Source organism: Lygodium microphyllum, chromosome 5, assembly GCF_053477565.2.
Source record: "Lygodium microphyllum isolate KBCC chromosome 5, Lygodium_microphyllum_v1.1.10, whole genome shotgun sequence".
Classification (NCBI taxonomy): domain Eukaryota; kingdom Viridiplantae; phylum Streptophyta; class Polypodiopsida; order Schizaeales; family Lygodiaceae; genus Lygodium; species Lygodium microphyllum.
In genome coordinates, this window is record NC_141139.1 from 120609357 (window position 1) to 120630622 (window position 21266).

The following is a 21266-nucleotide window of genomic DNA, read 5'->3' on the forward strand; positions in this document are numbered from 1 at the left end:
TCTTCCAAGTTGATCAAGTTTCGTAAGTTTGCAACTCTGCGAGTCAGTCAAGACACTACAAGTCAAAACTGACTTGTGCCCAAAACTCCCATAAGGACTGTTCCTGCACAAAAGCACCGAGCTGCAAAGTTGTTCCCTGGAAGACTCTGTTCGCATATGCAGACTTACTGAACCAGTTTCAACACATGCAGAAGGACAAACGCAGATTTTACAAAGATTTCAAATCCCACAATTGCCAAAGACGAAGACCATGAAAGCCAAACAAAAATCTATAAGCCTTCTACACCCGATCTTGAGCTACGCTCATCCCACTAATTGGATTTTGAGAGTGTGAGGTCTTTTGAAGTTTTGCAGGATGACGGAACAAAATATAGATGATTTAATGGCTGAAGGCGATCTTCCTGAACCTACGGTGGAACAAAAGTTGGATTTAATTATGATGTAGTTGGACGAAGAACGAAGAGCCCGGCAAGCCTTGCAAGTTCAATTGGCCAATTTACAAAGATGGACCACAACCTGAAGATCTTATCCAACGAACCATTGATGCGACTCTCGAAGCTCAATCAATTCGCAAAGAAACAAAGATAAGTAAAAGAAATTTCAAATTCCATACTTTCAATGGCACTCAAGATGGAAAAACTGTTATTGCATTCATCAGTCAGTTTGATGATTACTTTCATGAGGAAACATACGCTGAAAAAGATAAAATCAAGTGTGTTGCTAATCATTTACTGGATAGAGCATCTCTTTGGTGGACAGTGGTTCGTAAGAGCATAGATTGTCCCACTACCTGGGAGAATTTCAAGAAGAAGTTTATGCAGAATTTCCTTCCTCCACAATTCCATGAAAAAGCCATAAAGCAATGGGACCTTCTTCAGCAAAAGATCGTGAGCCTATTTCTCAGTACACCAAACGCTTTTGGAATGCCTTACTTCAATTACGCATGCTTGAAGATGTACCTGAAGCGACTCACAAGTGCAAGTATATGTCTGGATTACTTGGGCATTACTATGCTGAAGTCAATATGTTCAAGCCTGCAACTCTTGAAGATGCAGTTTATTTAGCTCATCACACTGAAGACAAGCTTCGAGGAAGAGACAAACGTCCACAACAATTTCAAGCAAATGGTAACTAATGGTTCTAAGCAATTCAATTCAAATTTTAGAAGATTCAATCAAAGTCGATTTCCTTCATCATCTTTCCGTAAGTCTTCTACAAAACCACTTGCTTTGCCATCAAATACCAATCAAAACCCTAAGCCATCTTCACAGCCAAATCCTAATATTCCTAAGCTTCCTGCCATTGTAAACAATGTATCTAAAGCCAAACCTATAGTGTGTTACAAATGCCATCAACCTGGACATCTAGCACCCAATTGCCAATTGAAGAAGCCACCTGTCCATATCAACTATCTTGGAGCAATGGAAGATGAAGAACATGAGGAAATGCTCGACTTTACGGAAGATGAGGACGACATTACTACTCCTTTGGATACTTTACCAGGTATGCCAACTCCACATTCTTTGTTGACAATGAAATGTTTAGTGCATGGAAAAGAAAAGATTATTTTACATGATGATGGTAGTACACATGATTTTGTTTCTGCAAAGCTAGTGAAAGAATTGAAATTATAAATTGTTCCTACGCATTATCCTATTAAAGCAGCATTCTTAGGCACAAGGTATAATGGAACACAAGAGGTACATGATCTAGAAATTCAAATTGGTGAATATACTGAAAGAATGAATTTTCTAGTTGTACCATTACAGTCCAGTGATATTATTTTAGGTATGCCTTGGCATCATCAGCATAATCCTGATATAGATTATTCCATGCATTCAATTAATATTCATTTTCAAGGAAAACACATTACATTGTATGGTATGCATGCATCTAATGCTTTTCCACTACTTACTCATACTCAAGCTAAACGTGCATTACGCAAAAGTAGTAAATCTTATTTAATTTGGGTGAATGAACTGCAAGCTAAAGAAAAACATATGCACCCTAGGCATAAAGAATTCCTTGCATAATTTAAAGATTGTTTTGCTGAAGATCTACCACCTGGATTACCTCCTTCATGTCCTGAAGACCACAAAATAGATTTAATTCCTGGTACACAACCATCCTGTAAAGCACCATATAGGCATAACCAGATAGAGCAAAAAAAAAAAAATCAAGTTGAGGAATTATTAAACAGAGGATTGATTAGACCTAGTAGTTCTCCATTTGGCGCACCTGTTTTGTTGGTAAAGAAGAAGAATAATACTTATCGTATGTGCATTGATTATCATGCCCTAAATAAGATTACTGTAAAGAATAGATATCCAATTCCTAGGGTCGATGATCTTATGGATAAACTACAAGGTTCTGCCATATTTAGTAAAATAGATCTTAAATCTGGTTATCATCAGGTGAGATTAGATAAATCTGACATATTCAAGAGTGCATTTAGAACACAATTTGGTCATTATGAATTTTTAGTGATGCCTTTTGGATTAACTAACGCACCTGTTACATTTAGTAGAATGATGAATCGCATATTTTTGAAATATCAACATTGTGTTATAGTATTCTTTGATGATATCTTGGTATTCAGTAAAAATGAGAAAGAACATTATGAACATCTATCTTTGGTTTTCAAGTTGTTGAAAGATAATCAATTGTATGCTAATCCTGAAAAGAGTGAGTTCTTTCAAACAGAAATTGAATATCTAGGTCATATTGTGTCATCAAAAGGTATTAAAGTTGACCCTAAGAAGATAGAAGCAATATTGAACTGGCTAATACCTATTAATGTGCATGAGTTACGTTCTTTTCTAGGTCTTGCTAGTTTTTACAGGAAATTTGTGCGAAATTTTTCATTACTTGCTGGAATAAACTTTTAAAGAAAGGTATTGTTTATCATTGGTCTGATAATCAACAGAAATCTTTTGATTTATTGAAACATGCATTAACCCATGCTCTTGTATTACAACTACCTGATTTCAATAGACCATTCTTTTTAGTAGTTACTGATGCTAGCGGATCTGGAATAGGAGCCGTACTTATGCAAGATAATCATCCCATAGCCTATTCTAGTTGTAAACTGAAACCCTCCGAACTTAAATATTCCATATATGATAAAGAATTATTAGCCGTTGTACAAGCTTTAAGACAATGGAAACATTACTTAATGGGTTCTGAGTTTATGCTTAAGACTGATCAACAAAGTATTAGACATTTACTTAGTCAACCTCAAATATCTGACCGACATATCAAATGGGCAGCTTTTATTCAGAGTTTTCATCCCCTTATTCAATAGCAACCAGGTAAAGAAAATGTAGTGGTCGATGCATTAAGTAGAAGACCGACCATTCATAATATCTCTGTTATATCATTTGATTCTCTAACCCCTATGAAAGATACTTATCATCAGGACATTACTTTTCATGCTGATTGTAATAAATTAGTTGGAAATAACTGGATTCCTATTGATTCACTGTCTTACAATGATGGATTCATGTTATATGAAAAGAGATTATGTGTTACAGTTCCATTTAGATCTTTTGTTTTGAATGAGATTCATTGTCCTCCATATCAAGGTCATAGAGGTATCATATCTACTTTACGTACATTGACTGAAGATTTTTATTGGCCACATATGGACACTGATGTATCTAACTTTGTTTCTGAATGTTTGGTTTGTCAAAGAGTTAAGAGACATCACGGTAAACAGTATGGTTTACTTATGCCTTTATCTATTCCATCAAGACCATGGGAACAGATTTCTATAGATTTTATTACGAGTTTACTTAATACTAAAGCTAACCATGATATGATTTGGACTGTAGTAGACAGGTTTAGTAAACAAGCATATTTCATTCCATGTAAGAAAACTTTAACAGCATCTTAGGCAACACAATTGTTTTTTAAAACAGTTTTCACTAATCATGGATTACCAAAAGTTATTATTTCTGACCGTGATTCCAGATTTTGTAATAACTTTTGGATTACTTTGTTTGCTAACCTAGGAACAAAGATTGATTTTTCATCTGCATTTCATCCTAAAACTAATGGACAAACAGAAGCCACTAACAGTACTATTTTAGATCTTTTACGTGCTTACACTATTTCTAAACCACAAACATGGGACACACATTTGCATTTATTGCAATTTGCATATAATAATACACCACACACATCTACAAAGAAAGCACCGTTTGAAGTAATTTATGGTTATAGATTGTCTACACCTGTTGCATCTTTATCAAATAGAATTCAGAGTGCTGATGATATTGCCAATATGCACGCTACTATTTTTTATGAGATTAAAGACATGATTGCCAAAGTCCAGCAATCATATACAAAACAAGCCAATAAGAAAAGACATGCCATGAATTTCAAAGTTGATGACTATGTTTGGTTGAGAATAGAAAAACGTAGATTACAAAGTGTAGATAAACACCCAGTTGTGAAATTAGCACTTAGATTCTATGGACCATTTAAGATCATTCACAAAATCAATGACAATGCATTCAAGTTAGAACTACCACCTCACTGAAAAATTCACAACACATTTCACATTAGTTTATTACGATCCTTTAAAGGCCAATTACTTGTACACCCTGTTTATGAAAACCCACCTTTGTTAGATGAAGAGACAGAAATACTTGAACTTGAAGCTATCATAGATACTGATTTTATGGCCACTAGAACTGGCCGTAGATATTCTAGATATTTGGTCAAGTTTAAAAACCATCCTATTGAAGAAGCCTAATGGATGCACGCTAGAAACTTAAATGCTTTCCCCACTCTGTTAGCTCCACATTGAGCTAATAGCAACTAAGGACAATTGCTATCCCACCCCGGGGGTATGATGCCAGGAGGCATATTTCACGGTGGATTCCATGCCACGGTGGATTCCGTAAACTTTGTTGACCGGGGCTCATACACAAAGTGGATTCTTTGTGCGAGAAGTTGATGGGGACACATATCCTTTTCGGGCGTTTCATTAATTTAGTGTGTATATGGGTGATTCCATAGCAGGTGATTCCGCAAAATACATATGAAATTAATAAATGTTTATGAGTTTAGAGTGCCCACTAGTGATAAAATTAAGGTTAGGATTAATTTCTAACCAGTTGATTTATTTATGTAGCTGAAGACTGCTAGGTATTCACTTTTGTCGGTTTAATTGTATTATTTTACTAACGATTGTGAATACTTCAGTTGATGTGTAGAGATAGCAACAGTGGCGGAGGAAAGCATTGGAGGATAGCGTGTATTCGAGTTATCACTTATATTTTGATGTGTAGAGATAGCAGCAGTGGCGGAGGAAAGCATTGGAGGATAGCGTGTATTCGAGTTATCACTTATATTTTGATGGGCGTATACCTTAGGCATAGCGCCTATATTTTGTCGCGCCTATTTATTGAGGCGTTGGATATTTATTTATTATTTTGTATGTCCTCTTGTGAAATCATAGCTATTTTGTGATTTGTGTGTTGTCGTTCATATCGTTGTGAATATTCAATCAAAGATATACAAGCTTGATCAAAATTGATCCCGTCATTGTTTGATAATATGGTAACAATATTATCATAAGTAGGATCCTTTACAGTGTCAAGAAGCTATGTTACCAATTACTTTCGTGGAATGGCATCTCCAATTGTAGCAAGCTGATTGATAATGTTCTTGAATGATTCAATATCTATTGTCATAGAAGTTCCAATGTTGTATTGTAACTTAGTGAGCTGACTACAAAGATAAAGTATTTTTGTAGTAATAGATTTTTTCTCAAAATTTACTATCAAATACTCCCATATAGCTTGTGAGGTTGAACTATTACATATATCAAGCATAAGAGAGTCTTGACAAGAAGAAAGAATATACTGACGAGCTGCTTTGTCGCGTCTGACCCACTCATTATAAAGAGTTTACCATTTTTCAAAGATAGGCCCATCAATTATTACAAGGGTATTATCATGAGTCAAATCAATTGGTTGAGGTGGGCATTCATAATTACCAAGAACAATATCATGCAAGTCATCGCCTTCAAGGATTAGCAACATCTTGACTTTCCATCAAAGGAATCTTTGTCCTTGAAAGTGAGGGATAGAATATTGTCCAGAAGGAAACTCGTTGACGATGATAGAATTTGACATATCTGGTTGAGAAAATACGTACAATATGAGATCACAGAATTTTCACACTATATATGAAACGAGGATGAAAGTACAGCACAACAAGTCATACACAGAAGCTATGCTATAAAGAAAGAAATTTAGTTCAAAAAGCATACTTCAAAAGAAAGATATCCATGATAGAAAAAATGTGGGCAAGAGTAAAGTGACCTAGAATAGACGAAATGTGTGCAATAATAAATCAGCTCAACATAGATGAGAAATATGAAAAATGATCAAAACGTGGATAGATGTTGATCTCGCTAATTTTGACAAAAAGGCAAGAGTGAGTAATCATGATGAAACATGTGTCGTAGACGTCTGCACGAAAAGGTGTTGTCTTGTTTGTTTGCCTATTTCAAGTCTAGTTTACCTGAACTGACATAACTTTTGATATAGAACTCCAAATTTATCCTGGATTTGCTATGAAGAAAGCTTGTGAGTCATAGCACATCATGAAAACTGGTTTTCTTGAGAAAGGCATTTCCTCAAGAGTTTCCCAAATAGAAACGTTAAGGGTGTCCAAGCAAGGCATATCTATAATTCAACATATCTGCAATCTAAATGATGATCGATGATGATTGAGTGAACTTCTTCTATGCTTAAAATTCATAACATAGGATGCTCATAGCAAGGCATATCTACAATTCAACATGTCTGCAATCTAAATGATGATTGATGATGATTGAATGAACTTCTTCTATGCTTAAAATTCATAACATAGGATGCTCATAGCATACACAATACATCAAATTTAAGCATGAAAAGAACACAAATCAAGAATTGAAGAGATACTACATAAATATATTTTATGATTATCTTCTACAGGGAATTGGTTGTAGTTAATCATGATAGCTCTAATACCATGTTGAGATGTAGAGAGAGAATATATGTAAAGATGAGTGAGGGAGAGAAGAGACACATTATATACACTCCCAAAGACTATTTCATATTGATCACAATCTACATATATATAGGTGAGACCTAGTCTAGATAGGGTGAGCTACATATAGCTCCAACACCTCATCCCCATGGAAAGGTGGTCGAGCATGGATGCTCATGATATTTGGGCACTTGAACGCATTTAACTCACACTTAGAATCCTCCATAACAACTTTAAAGATTCTATTAACTTATTTACTAATGAGTAATCAGTTGATTCTACAGTTGCTTTGATGGATTGGTTTCTACAATCCTTCTCATTTCCAAATCAGAAGTTGATTTCTACAAACCTTCTCATGTCTCAATTCAATTCAATACATTGTACTTTGCCACCCAATTTTACACATGCCCCTTGAATGATATATATAATGCCATATATACCCACAATGTCTAGGAAAAAGTATGCTTTTTGGTAACTTTTAGCCAATCTCTATTCGTATCATCTTGAGAAATTTGCATTCTTATAGTAGGTTTTGGGTATCTCTTTGCAAATTGTCTAGAAAATAGTTACGTCTCATAGTTTTGGGCCCTAATTGTTGCATATATTGTTTGAAGTTATTTGCATACATAAGATGTGAAGTCTTATAGTTGAGTGCTTCACGAATCATTGCAACAATGCTTTTAAATATGAAGACTATAGGACTTGCACTTCCAATTGAATCACCTTAATGATTGTTGATGGGACTTGCATTGCATCACATGATTTGATAGATTTGAGATGATACAATTGAGGTGGAAAAAAATATTATATAGCTTTGGATACCATTATGAAACACCTAATGGGTATTTAATATAATCAATATACCCATGGGCCTTACAAAATATGGGGGTTTTTCTTGGCAATGTTTTCAAACAATGATGTTTCATAAAGGAAACATACATCAAGGTGAATCGTCATAATGATGGATTCTTGCACGAAGCTTACTTTACGATGAGGGGCCAATAGAGTGACACTAAAGGATGCATTGTTTGAATGTATTACAAAAATAAAGACATAGAAAGTGGGAATTCCTTATTTTGCATAAAACCTATCCTAAACCCTAAACTTACTTCTTGCAATATATAGAGAATATATATACTTCATGTTGTACATTGAAGTAGCTTTTAAAAATGCATCCAAATCTATTGCTCTCTTGCATCTACCTCTATCCTCACCTACCTCTTTGAATGCCTCTATGGCAACAACTTCCTTGACCTTAACACACTCTTCTTAGAGGGACATGATCTCATCTATGCCCTGACAACATTCTACATCTGGCCTCTTTTTTAGGAGCATGCAGATCTCAATGTATGAACACATGCATTAAGACCCCTATCAAGCATCATATGTGGCCTCCATGACGTGTCCACTTCTATTGTTAACAATGTAGCAAACTTGGTACAATATTCGTCCAAGTGAGTGAAGTGTTGAGTCTCTCACAAAACAATCTAGAAGTGAAGCCTCAAGGTATTAGAACACCTAGACTTGCAATTCAATGTGCTAATGTGGCCTTGTTGTGGGTGGCGTGGGGAGCTTGTCCATCATTGACATGAGTAGGAACCTTCTAGAGGGGATCATACAACCCTTGTTGGGTGGGGGCTTAGGATACATTTCAAATGGCTAGCTTTGTCGTGTTATGAGACAAGTGTCACTGGCTAGAACGTAGGGCAAGAGATATGATGATATTTAAAATCAGTACATCAAAAATTTTTATACATTCAAACATTCAAGCAATGGTGTCTTTAGTCACTTTGGCAAATATAGCATTGTCCGATGCTTCGATTCTCAGCTTCTTTGTATAGGGAAGATTAATGCTATTAGTTTTAGAATTAGAATGTGCATGCATTTGTCATGGTACTTATATTTACTCTTTAAAAGTGTTAATGACAAGTGACAATTTTTACGATTGGATAATCTTAGATATAAATGATTTTCATTAAGGTTGTTTTCATCGTTTATATATCTGAAGGATATGTGTGAAATTAAGATATGGGGCATTTTCCTCTCTCCCCTTTTATTAGTCCTCTCCTCATCCTCACAAAGCTTAACATATGCTTTACATTCAAGTCTTCCATCTATGATGAGTTGTGACTTGCCCTTTATCATATACATGTAATTGCTTGCCCAAATAGCACCAAAGATTCTTCATGGATAAAGATGGTGTGCACTTGACCTCTACATGTATCACGCATGCACACACACACACCAAATTACTATGCACACAGGTTTTTTCACACGTTAGATGTGAAGCACCTTGAATTTTGCATGGAAGAATGTGATTACTTCTTTAGTGAGCAAAGGGACCCCATGGCTGCTTCGCTTTGCTCACAAAAGTGCAAAGTGAATGAGGCAAAGCCTCATGAGAGCTTTGCAAGTTCACAAACCGTGCAACACGTAATTAACGGGCCTGGCCAATACCGTCAGCTAGATCGGCTTATTCTTTACTAGGCATTCTGTGCCCACATTGAATTTCTATGCTCTATGTCAAAACTAGCTAGGGCACTTCACATCCTAAAGCACCTTTAAAAATAGTTTGGAAATATTAAAGCTTAAAATTCATGCCTTTGTGCGTGCAACACGCCTTTAAAAAATAAGTGTATGGGAAAAAATTTGCAAAGCGAGCAAGACCATCACAATGATTCACACGGGCGAAGCGCATTAGCCGATGCCGGCTATGCCAGCTAGTTGTATTAAAGTATGAAAATGTTATTTACAGAAATAGGAACTTTACACTCACGTGATAATATATAGTATATATTCTCTCTTTTTTTTTCGTAATGGATGTTAATAGTTATATTTATAAAGTACTAAACGACAAAAGAGTTACAAAAGTCATGGCAAAGACACACACACACACACACTCTCTCTCTCTCTCTCTCCATATATAGAGATAATATATAGTAGAAACAGAAATACAGAGGCGTTGAGGTTCTATTAAGCCCAGTGGTCCCTTTGCAAATGGACATGCAAGGCATCGCGTCAATCGCACTTCTGCCTTCGGGTTCAATCTCGGGGCATTTTGTGGATTCCTGCACCTCCAAATGCTTCGGCCTCTTTGGAACTCGTAAGCTTTCTTTTTTATCCTTACAGAAACGGAGAGAGAGAGAGAGAGAGAGAGAGAGAGAGAGAGTGTGTGTGTGTGTGTGTGTGTTATATGAAGCTAGCTCTATGAAATCCTCCCTCATGTTGCTGAGATAGGGCGACAAATTGTTCATCTGAGGGGCAAGTCCTGGTTAAGGAGTATATCAGTTTCTTATTTAAGTGTTGCATATATAGAAATGTACATAAGGATGGCCCGCATAGCTTGCCTTATCCAAAAGCATTGTCAAAACAGTGCTAAAACACAACCCCAGACACATATGGACACCTTGCATGTTTGAAGCCCAAGTCGTAGTCAACGTGCACATGAATTGCTTTTTGAAGCACTGGGATAGGGGCAGATTGGATACTCGAGGAACAAGTCGTGGTGAAGGAGCACACGAATTTCTTTCTAAGTATTGAGATAGGTCCTAATTGCATCTTTGAGGAGCTAGTCGTGTTTAAGGACCTATGAATTCTACATGAATAAAAATGAGCACATACATGTTTAGACTCATACATATCCAATAGCCACAGGCTTAGGCAACTCAAAACAACATTGTGCTGAAGGGGGAAAAGAGTGCAAGATGGAGGAGGGTGACAAACCTGTAAACAGTGTAAATGTGAAACCAAGACCTTTAAGATGCCTGTTTTGCAAAACAAAGCATCCTTTGTGACTACGCAGGAGCTCATATTGGTGTGGCCTTTTAATGCACCTATCAAATGTGTATAACCTATGGTAACTCGTTAGAGGTTCTTGATAGTTATCTCGTGCTACACATCACCACAACCACAAAGATCTGGACAAGCAGGGATAGAGAAGAAAAATAAGGTGGGGATGGTCCATCCTTGGAATAAAGATGTTGGGTAGCTCATTTTTTATTTCTCAAGAATTAGTGAGGAGAAAGTGAAAGGATTTGGTGAAGCAAATCATGTTTGGTGGACTTTACCTCCCATAGACCAAAGTCCTCTTAAATGAGCTTTGAAGGCTTGATCTTTGAAGTAGGCATGAAATCCAATTCTATAGAGCTGAAAAAGATAATAAATGTGAGCCTTTGGACAGCTCCAATAACAAAACTGCTATAAACAATTGATTCAGAATGCTGAATCTGGCATAGTCACAAGTGACGGTCATTTTTGGACTTGAGGGTTGCGGGGATGGCAGCTTCCTTTTGTTCCATGTCCCATTCCATCTGACTATATAGTCACAAGTGATGGCCATTCCTCCCCATTCCTGCCATGTTTGCATCCCATGTGGCCATGGAATCTGGCCAGGTACAACCTCACCTAATGAAAATAAAATGAGAGAAAGAAATCTGTGCGACAGGTCAAATAGTCCAGCTTGGCTGGATCAAAACTGTAAGATATTACATAACCTTGTGCTTTGGGACAATCTTGCCATTGATGAAAATGTAGTAGTAGCTCTGCTGGTAAAAATAGTGTTGTTTATCCTTCGTCATCATAAGAAACTATGCAAAAGTTTTGTGTGATGGTACTAGATGACCTTCCTTGGTCTACTCAATCTTTGGAAATCTTTGCTTGGTGTGAAACACGGCTAGAAATGGCTGAGAGATCCATCAAGCCAGGAGATTTTAAGGCATTCCTCGTAGCTTAACACATGTCATGCTTTTCAGTTTTATGTTCAGCCCTTTCCTTTTTAGGGGATTTTCAGCTTTCCCCCAAACTTTTGGCTTTATTTTAGCATTTTTTGTATGCAAGAAGTTAGCAATTGTTTTATGCATCTTCCTTAGCTAGGATTTGTTAGTAGACATGGTTTACATTGTCTTCTTCTATGTGCATCTCCTGCTTGTGAGCCTCAGTTCGAGTTAGACGGGAACTTTGGGAGCTATATCACTGTCTTTGTATGTCATTGTTTCTCACAGTCACCTTCTACCCTTGCTTTGCATGTGTGCGCATGTTCTTGATTTTCCATTGTACACGTTCACGTGGTATCAGCATCAAATGAGAGGAATCGGACCTGCTATGAAGAGGAGACCTTCACAAAGTGCTGCTACTCGTCAGAGTGCAACATTTGGGAAATAGATTGCATGGACTTTGTGAGAGAGAGAGAGAGAGAGAGAGAGAGAGAGAGAGAGAGAGAGAGAGAGAGATGGTGTCGAAGAGATGATGGAGCCCCCGTCCCCGTCGCCTGAGCGCCCGTCGCTGGCCTGTGCCCCCGTCGTCCGTGCCCTCGTCGCCTGAGCCTCTCGGCCCCCGTCGCCTGGGCCCCCGTCGTTCTGGTCTGCGTCCCCGTCCGCCGTGCCTTCGTCGCCTGAGCTCCTCAGCCCGCGTCGCCTGGGCCCCCGTCGTCCGTCAAAGGCTCCGTCGTCTGCGCCTCCATCGCCTGAGCTCCCGCCCTCGGCCCGCGTTCCATCAGTTGCTCGTCTGAGACCACGGCTGTTCTGTCCGCCCCCTGCCCTACGCCTGCTGCCCGCGGGTGCCTGCCCTCTGCATCTTGCGGTGCCGTGACAGGGAAAGGAAACCCTAATCTGGCAGCGTGTGACAGCAACCCTGCTCGCCTCCGAGATCTGAGCTACTCTTGTACAGAGAGAGAGAGTGAGAGAGGGAGAGAGAGAGAGAAGAGAGAGAGAGAGAGCGAGCCCTCTGGGACTTGCACAGAGCGAAAAAGAGAGAGAGTGAGGGAGCGAGCGAAAGCGAGAAGACAGCAGTATGGCTGGCCTGGATATGGATTTTCTCGACTGGACGGTGGCAGCCCTTGGCCCTGATTCCGATACAGAGGAGCCGGAGGATATGGTGCCATGCACGGAGGAGCCGCCTCCGGGTTCTGAATTGCCGCCTGGAGGCAAACGCTCCAAGCACACTTCAGACGAGCCAGTGGGTCCTCAGGACCGTTCCTATGCGCAGGTTGCCTCTGAGCCTGTGGATTCGCAGGAAATTGACTGGGAACATCTGCGGGACTTTGCCAATACTCTGCTTGGCGATTATGTCCAGCATAACAATGATACTTTCTCTGCTGCGGCTGCGGATGATGTGCTGGAAGCCACGGTGGACCCAAAATCAGTCTTGCGGTCCTTCTCGGTGTTCTACGACCGTGCAGTTATACTTTTTTTCACCGGCAGGATCCCAGTGCTCTCACATATTCGCCAATGGATGCACCATTTACTGCAAGGGGAATGTGTTGAGGAGATATTCCTTGGACCTCGCGGTTTTTATGAGGTGCTGTTGAAATCGGAATCGCATCGAGCTAAGCTCCTGTCCAAGTTGCCACTATTCTTTGATCGCCGCTTAGTCCATGTGGTACCATGGCGCCCTATGGCTGACTTCCAGCGTCTGCTTCAACGAGAATGCCCGGTGTGGGTGGAAGTGGAAAACTGTCCAGCGGTATACTGGCCATTGTTGAAGGACGCGATGGCGGTTGTGGGCACAGTGTTGGTTCCCCCGAGCCTCAGGGCCATGAACCGCAACCGTTTATGCATGCTATGGGATACGGCCAGGAAAAGGCCTGCGTGGCTTCGCCTCAATTGTTCAGGCATGCATCCTTTGCATTTTCGCCTGAAATGGGGCAATTTTGCCGGACACTGCTTTTCATGTGGTAAACTAGGGCATTTTGTGGCCGAATGCCCGGAACGGCAACCGTCTTCTGAGGAGGCGCAGGTTGTGCAGCCCAAGGATGACATGGTGCTCGATGCCCCGGCACAGGAGACCCTTCAGCCACCTACTGTCATGGATAAAGGCAAACAACAGGTCCGGGGTTTGGATTCTCCTAACACTGACTGGATTGAGGCACGACAAAAAAAAGGTAAACAGTTGGACGCAGGCCTGGCTGATGCTGGGCCTAATGCTTCTCTGGATTCTGTGCGCACGTACACGCGCAGGAAAGACATGGTCACCCCACAGCAGGATGCGCGTACTATGGCCCCGTCCGCCCCCCGTTATCCGTCTTCAAGGAAAGGCTATTCAGCAGGCCCCAAGGGCCCACCTGCTAAGCTGGCATTTGATGCAAAAGGTAATGTGATTACACCTTGGGATAGGCGTTATCCCCGCCCTACTCCCAAGGCAGTGGATTTCCCTTCTACCTCTAAAGTAGGTCGCCCGAATTCGTTTGCAGTATTGGTTGATTTTCTGGATGAGGGTGTCCTGGATGCCCTCGCGGAAAAGGTGCACTCGAGGCAACAGGCGCCTCGTTCCTGACTTCCTTTTTTGAAAATATATGAAGATTGCCACGTGGAATGTGCGAGGCATTTGCTCTCGCCATAAGCAACATACCATGTGGTCTGTCTTGCATGAGAACCAGTGGGATGTATTGTGTGCAGTGGAGCACAAAAGTCATGGTGAGGCAGGAAAAGTTGTGGATTGCCATGGATTCCGTCTGTTTTATGCAGGGACACCTGCTAAGCACTACTCGGGCGTGCTGATGATTGTCCATGAGAAATACCAGCTTGTTCTTGTTAAAAACGATGTGCACGGCCGATTTCTGGTGATTGAAGTCTTATTTGAAGGAGAAATTTTCTGGTTGCTGGGGCTCTATGCTCCGAATGATCCCGCATCCCGACGGGATCTATGGTCGACTTTGCAGGGCTCCATGGCACTTGGTCGCAGGGGATTTTTGATGGGAGATTTCAATATGTGTATTGACTCTTCTCAGTCCACCTCAGGGCATTCGGTTATGGATACGCCAGAAAGCCGGGTGTGGAACTCCTTTGCTTTGCACGTACTTAAGCAAGATCTTTGGTCGTGGCTTCACCCTTCTGTTTCAGGTTTCACTTTTCATTCTGCACAATATGCGACCACCTGGTCGCGACTGGACAGAATGTATATCATGCAGGGGGATGATTTTCTTCCCGAGATGCTGGAGATGAAGGTCTTGCAGCAGTATGCGTTGTCAGATCATTTCCCCCTCCAGCTTGAGATGCGGGCTCAACCCATTGCACCTTTTAGGCAGTTGCTGAATAAGCTTCCTTTACGCTTCAATTCCTCTTATTTGAAGCATCCAATTTTTCAGGGTTATATGCAGCAATTGATTGAGAGGTTCTTATTGGACTTCGCCTCTGAGGGCTTGGCTTCGTTCGCACGCCTGCTCTCTAATGTGCAGCGGGTTGCTCGGCAGTATGGGATTCATAATGCCTCTCTTTGTCGCCGTCGTCGACATGCAGCAGAGGACTTATTGGCCTTGGTCCGTTCCTTGCTCCTGAGCTCCCCAGATGATGATTTTCTACTGTCCCTGGAGAGGCGTTTGGCCCATCTTATTCAAGTATTTAGCTTGAAATCTTATCAGCAAGCCAAGCTGCAAAACTTGACTGACACATTGCAAGATAGTGCCTGCCAGTCTCATAAGTTCTTTCGCCTTGCATGCTTCTCCGGCCCGCGAAAATATGACGCGACTCCAGGATTCGGAAGGTCGTATGGTCACTGATCCACAGACCATTATCGATATGTGCAGAAATTATTTTATGGATCTTTTTGGTTCCTCTTCCTTGCCGTCCAGCCAGGTTATGCATGCCCGCTCGGTCTTCTACCATCTGGTCCACCAGCAGGTCCCATTTGATATGCAAGCCACTTTGGAGGCGGATATTTGCGAAGAGGAGGTTATGGATGTCTTGTTGCACCTGCCTAAGGATAAAAGTCCTGGTTGGGATGGTCTCACTAATGAATTTTTTGAGCACTCGGCCACGCAGTTGGTAAAGCCTTTGGTGGTCATGTTTCAGCAGGTTTGGGAAACAGGGGTCATGCCTTCTTCATGGAAAGAAGGCCTTATCAAACTGATTCCCAAGGTCCCTTCGCCGTCAAAGCTGCAACACTGGAGACCAATTTCGTTGATGGGCGCGATGTATAAAATCTTTTCCAAAGTACTGGCAAATAGGCTTCACAAGCACCTTCCAGCTATTGTGCACCCTCTCCAGTATGGGTTCATTAAGGGCCGCAATATTTTGCATAATATCTTAAATGTGCAAATGGCTATTGACTATGCGCGGCACTCCAATCAGCAAGTGGTCTTGATTCAATTGGACCTGGAAAAGGCGTTTGATTGTGTGGACTGGTCTTTCCTTGCCGATCTTATGTCTGCTATGGGCTTTGGTATCCGGATGTCTCGATTGATTTACACCATCAGTACTGAGGCTTCTTCAAGAGTTATGCTTAATGGTGGGGTTACAGAGCCATTTGTCCTTGCACGCTCGGTCAGACAGGGTTGCCCTTTGAGCCCTCTCTTCTTTGCCCTCGCGACTCACCCGGTCCTTTCAATGCTATCCTCCATGGCGGCTTCTGCCCAGCTGGCAGGGTTATCTCTTCCTTTGGGGCAGCACTTCATTAGCCAATCTTTGGCTGACGACTCCTTTATGATTTTGCAGGCGGACAGGGACAACATTCGCAAGGCATTAGATGTTTGGACGCTCTTTGGTCAAGCCTCTGGTCTTCGCATCAATGCCTTTAAGTCGGCCATTCTCAGTTGCACGGAGCCGGATTTACAGTCGTTAGGTTGGCAGGGCCAGGTGGTTTCCCGTGGCTCCATTGTCAGGCATCTTGGATACCCATTGGGGGTGGATGTACGGCCAAAGGACCTGTTGGAGTGGATTTCACAAAAACTGGCCGCGAAGTTTATGTATTGGAAGTCGCAAGCCTGGCCGTTCCATGTCCGCCTCAAAGTGGCTCAGACAATTATGCTACCAATGCTGACGTATTTCCTGCCATTACTGCCATGGACGCCCACTACTTTGAAGGCTCTCACCCATCCCATTCGTTTCATGCTATGGAAGAAAGATTCACTACAGGCAGGCATTTCTTGGATTTCATGGTCACATGCATGTACCCCTAAGCGCATGGGTGGTGGAGCTATTTTGGATGCAGAAACTCATATGCTGGCTCTTCGTTGGTCTCTTTTTCGTGCCATGTGTGCGGATCATCACCCGTGGACCATCATAGCCCGTTATTTTCTTGAGGATAGCGGCCTCCGCCAGGGCAATACACGGCTTCGGGCCTCATGGTGGCATGTCCTTAATGCTGACTCTCGATTTTCCAGTCCCTCTTCCTTTTTGTTACAGCACTTGGTCGGATCTTGGAAAGTGGTGCTCCAAAAGACCCGTTGGCATCCAGTAGGGGATCGCTTGCAGACTAATTCTTTCCAGCTGGAATTGTTGGCAGTATCCAGATTACTTTCATGGGAAGATAAACATCAGCTCAGACCAAGATTTAATCGCATGGCCCGTTTGGGTGTGACTTCGATTGCGGATGCTACCCTTGCTACTCGCAATGTCCTCGCATCGTTTCGGACCGCTAGGAGACTTTTCAGGATCCCGCGCGGATACCGTGATTTATGGGAGAAGCTTTCGTCGGAACTTCAGGGTAGGCAACCCTTTCCTGCCCTGACTATGGATCGCCCTTGGCAGGATTGGGACCTTGCAGGCCGGTTGACTCTGGAAAAGGCCTCTACTAATCAGGTGTATCATCTTCTTATTAAAGATCACCAATGGCTGGGTGAGAAAGCTAATACTGTTTGGGGCCTGCGGAAATCCTTGTCATGGTGGCAGGCAACGCTGATGGAGGGGTGGCAGAATAGGGCACCTTTCAAATGCAAGGTCTTCTTGTGGCGGGTAATGATTGGTGGTCTTCCTCTTGCCTCGGCCCTTTCCAAGCGTCGAATCTCGAATGGCAATTGTTTCTTTTGTACCACTACGGAGGAATCGGCCAGACATCGTTTTCTTTCTTGCCCGCTCGCCAAGAATATCTGGTCTCTCTTGTCCCAAATCTGGCGCACAGTGGTGGGGCCCTCACTGACTCCTTTTGATTGGGTTTTTGTGCGCCCAAAGTATCCCACGCCGCCACAGTTACATATGAAGATCTTATTTCCCTTTTTCAGATACTGGGGATGCTGGCACATTTGGACCACCCGAAATGCTTTTCTCTTTGATTCGGCCTCGAATGTACCGTGACATATTGCAAGGCTTAAAGGGCTCTTGCATTGGCAGCTAGATCTCATCAGGCACTCTGACTTGCTCCCTCGGGAGGATTTGCATTCCTGGCATTTGGCAATTGCCTCTGGGTCCTTGCCATGATTGGTGTAGCTTTTCTAGTATACTAGTTTGGGGATTTCCCACACGTTGGCCTACGGCCCTCGTGTCTCTTGTACTCGTGTAATCATGTAATCTTGTACTTTTTCGTAATTAATACAATTACCTTTTACGAAAAAAAAAAGAGAGAGAGAGAGAATGCTGAAGACTGAAAATTGAAAGCAGAGTACCTGAATATGTACCCAGTGAGTGACAGAAGGATGCGCTCAGCTTGCCCTCACAATCTCTCAGACAAAGTGTACATGACTAACTATGAAGAGGAGACCTTCACAAAGTGCTGCTACTTGTCAAAGTGCAATATTTGGGAAATAGATTGCATGGACTGAGAGAGAGAGAGAGAGCTCGCTCTCGCAGTTCTCTCTGTCTCTCTCTTTCCTGAATGTTTCCTGAATAAGGCCATAGTGAGCCGTCTTTGGTTTGTACGCCTATGCATTGGTATTTGGTTGTGTGAACTTGGGAGGTTGCTCAACATAGATCTCCTTCAAGTCTCCATTCAAAAATGTAGGCTTCACATCGAGTTGATAGATTAGCCATTCCCTATGGCTAGCAAGGGCAAGAATAGTCTGAATGGTTGCCATCCCCGCATAGTGGTAAAGGTATCATCAAAATCTATGCCAGGTTTCTAAGCAAACCCTTTAGCCACCAATTCGGCATTGTGTTTGTCCAAAGAGCTGACACAGTGCTATTTTGTTTCAAATACCCACTTCACTCTAATAACTTTTTATTCGCTGGTCGAGGCACTAGCTCCCATATACCATTCTCTAAATGGCTTCATGTTTGTGCTCCATGGCCTTGTTAGCTTGCCTTATTTTGTCAAATTTTCATCTCTTGGTCGCGAGTCCGTTAGACTCTAACAGAGACATAGGGTCTCTAATTCAGTTTATGTGCATTTCTCAGGTGCTCCATCAAGTGGTTACAGTCTTCTCCTTCTCTGGTGTGGACAGCAAACTGCATACTCTCCATCTCCATCACCGTCACTATCTTCGTTATTGTTGACGGTGCTGTCATCAATTATTCAGCCTGATTTGGTGCCCTCATTGATGCCTGGGGCTCTATGTAGAGACTGATCAGTGTATTCAACCTTCTTCTTTGTTTAGTGCAGATCATTGTCATGCTATAAGGCTTCTCCAATTGATGTTGGGTCCTTGTTTGCCATAGCATGGGTCATCAATCCGTAGTTGGTGTAAAGAAACTCTCTTGAATGTTCTTGTGAAGAAATGCTCTAAAAGCAAAAAGCATGAGACTTATCGTATGCCAAAGTACAGATTGATAATCTCAGAACACAGTTAGGGTTAGGGTTAGGGTAACTCAGAGATAGTGAACGCTATGAATAATAAAGTGAATGAATAATGAATATACAGTGCTCATGTAGCAAACACACTATGTAGTGAATATTGAACCTTAGACTCTCGTATCTCTAGGATCAAGGCAAAGGTTATGAGCTATAGGGTGTGTCATACTCCAAACGGATCTCGAATTGCAGCAAGGGCAGCCTCGGAATCGGGTAGTCTCCGAATGTCGAATACCAGCAAATGCAACCAAGAAAGGCTGGATCTGATGCAGACGGTAGTGTAGGAGAGAGGAAGACTAAAAACGCAGGTACTTGAGGAGAGAGAAAATCTGCACAATAGTTGTTAGGTGCAAATGTAGCAGATAGTTGTGAGAGAATGTTAGGGTGAAAAACCAAAACGTAGTATTTAGAGGAGAGAGAAGATTTTGGTGACAGCTGACAGACTGTAGGCAGCAACACCCAACCGTAGGCGATAGCTCTTGGGACCTAGCGACAGTAGCAAATAGGCATAGAAGGCTAGAATCAAGCGCTAGATGGTAGCAGGTGGCTCGTGGAAGCTTTGACTGCGATGTCCTTCGTGAACGGGGTTTTGGTAGCAAAGACACAGCTCTTGAAATTTACAAAAACGAGATTTAGGGAGAGTGGTGGGCTACATGTATATTTATAGAAAGTTTGGGGGATCCAAATTAGGATTTTGCATGTGGGACACAGTAACTCTCTAGGATTGCGTTTCTTTTTAAAATAAGAGGTTTTTTTCATTAATTAAGTATGTTTTGGGGTTGTGTAAGTTAGGCTAACACATTTTTAGCTTAACATCCCCTCTCAGGCCCAAAACTGAGCCATGAGAAATAAGCCCTTGATATATATATTTTCTTCTATCCCAAGGTATCCCACCCCAAAGTAGCTAGGGCATTGGCAAAGGGTGTGCGTTAACTGTCTAGTGATCTACCAAGACTATAGAGGCGATGGTCATCTTACCAAGGTAGCCAAAGTGATCACCTCAGAGAGGCCAGGGCATTGGACCAAGTATGCTTGTCGGCTGTCTAGGGGCTTATCAAGTCCTGTAAAGACGGATGGAATCCACAATGGACTTTTTGTTTTGTTTTGTTTTGTTTTTTTTTCGAAGGGTTGTTAGTGTGATTTGTTCAAAAGATTTAGCATTAAGTGAAGGTTTCAAATCAATTTTCGTCCCATTGAGTCATTGTGCCTCAAAGTATGGGAATATAAGGATGGATTGCCCCATGACCTTCATACAACAAGCAAAACAATCCCACACACTACTAGGATAAGTGCCTAGAAGTTCCTAAGTGTGGTTTGTGTGTGCCAATCATATGGAGAGTATGTGGAGAGAAAGGCAAGACAGGTAAGCAAGCAAGACAAGCAAAGCCAACATGCAAATATAGAAAAAGATTACCTTCGGAGACTGCCATGTGCAATGCTACGATTATGGTGGATACAAAGTTGACCACTCCAAGGGTGACCGAAAAGGGATAAATATGCATAAATGCATGTTTACATGAAGAGAATGTCGATACATGAGATAATTCAAATATTCATGCTCATGTAGAATGTGATATAATAGTGCCACTTGGACAGTACCCTCATAGGGAAATTGTTCACTTGTCCAAGTGCCCTTTTATAATCATGTCATCTGACAGTACAGATGAAGTTACAAATGCCCATAATACATAATACATAATAAATAAATGTCTGAAAATATAAAGTTATAAACATCATCACTGTCACTATCAAGAGAAGGAAACCATCCCCTCTCAAACTGGAAGGAG

General features: G+C 41.6%; 1 protein-coding gene across 1 annotated transcript in view; it reads left to right on the forward strand.

Moving 5' to 3' along the window:
- The first annotated feature begins 9954 nt into the window (after window positions 1-9954).
- Window positions 9955-21266, forward strand: part of LOC148036337 (uncharacterized) — a 36456-nt gene continuing 25144 nt past the window's right edge. Inside the window, exon 1 of the mRNA XM_087678335.1 lies at window positions 9955-10150. Coding sequence (XP_087534461.1) covers window positions 10045-10150 — 106 coding nt within the window. The 5' untranslated portion in view covers window positions 9955-10044. The remainder of the gene's footprint in view (window positions 10151-21266) is intronic.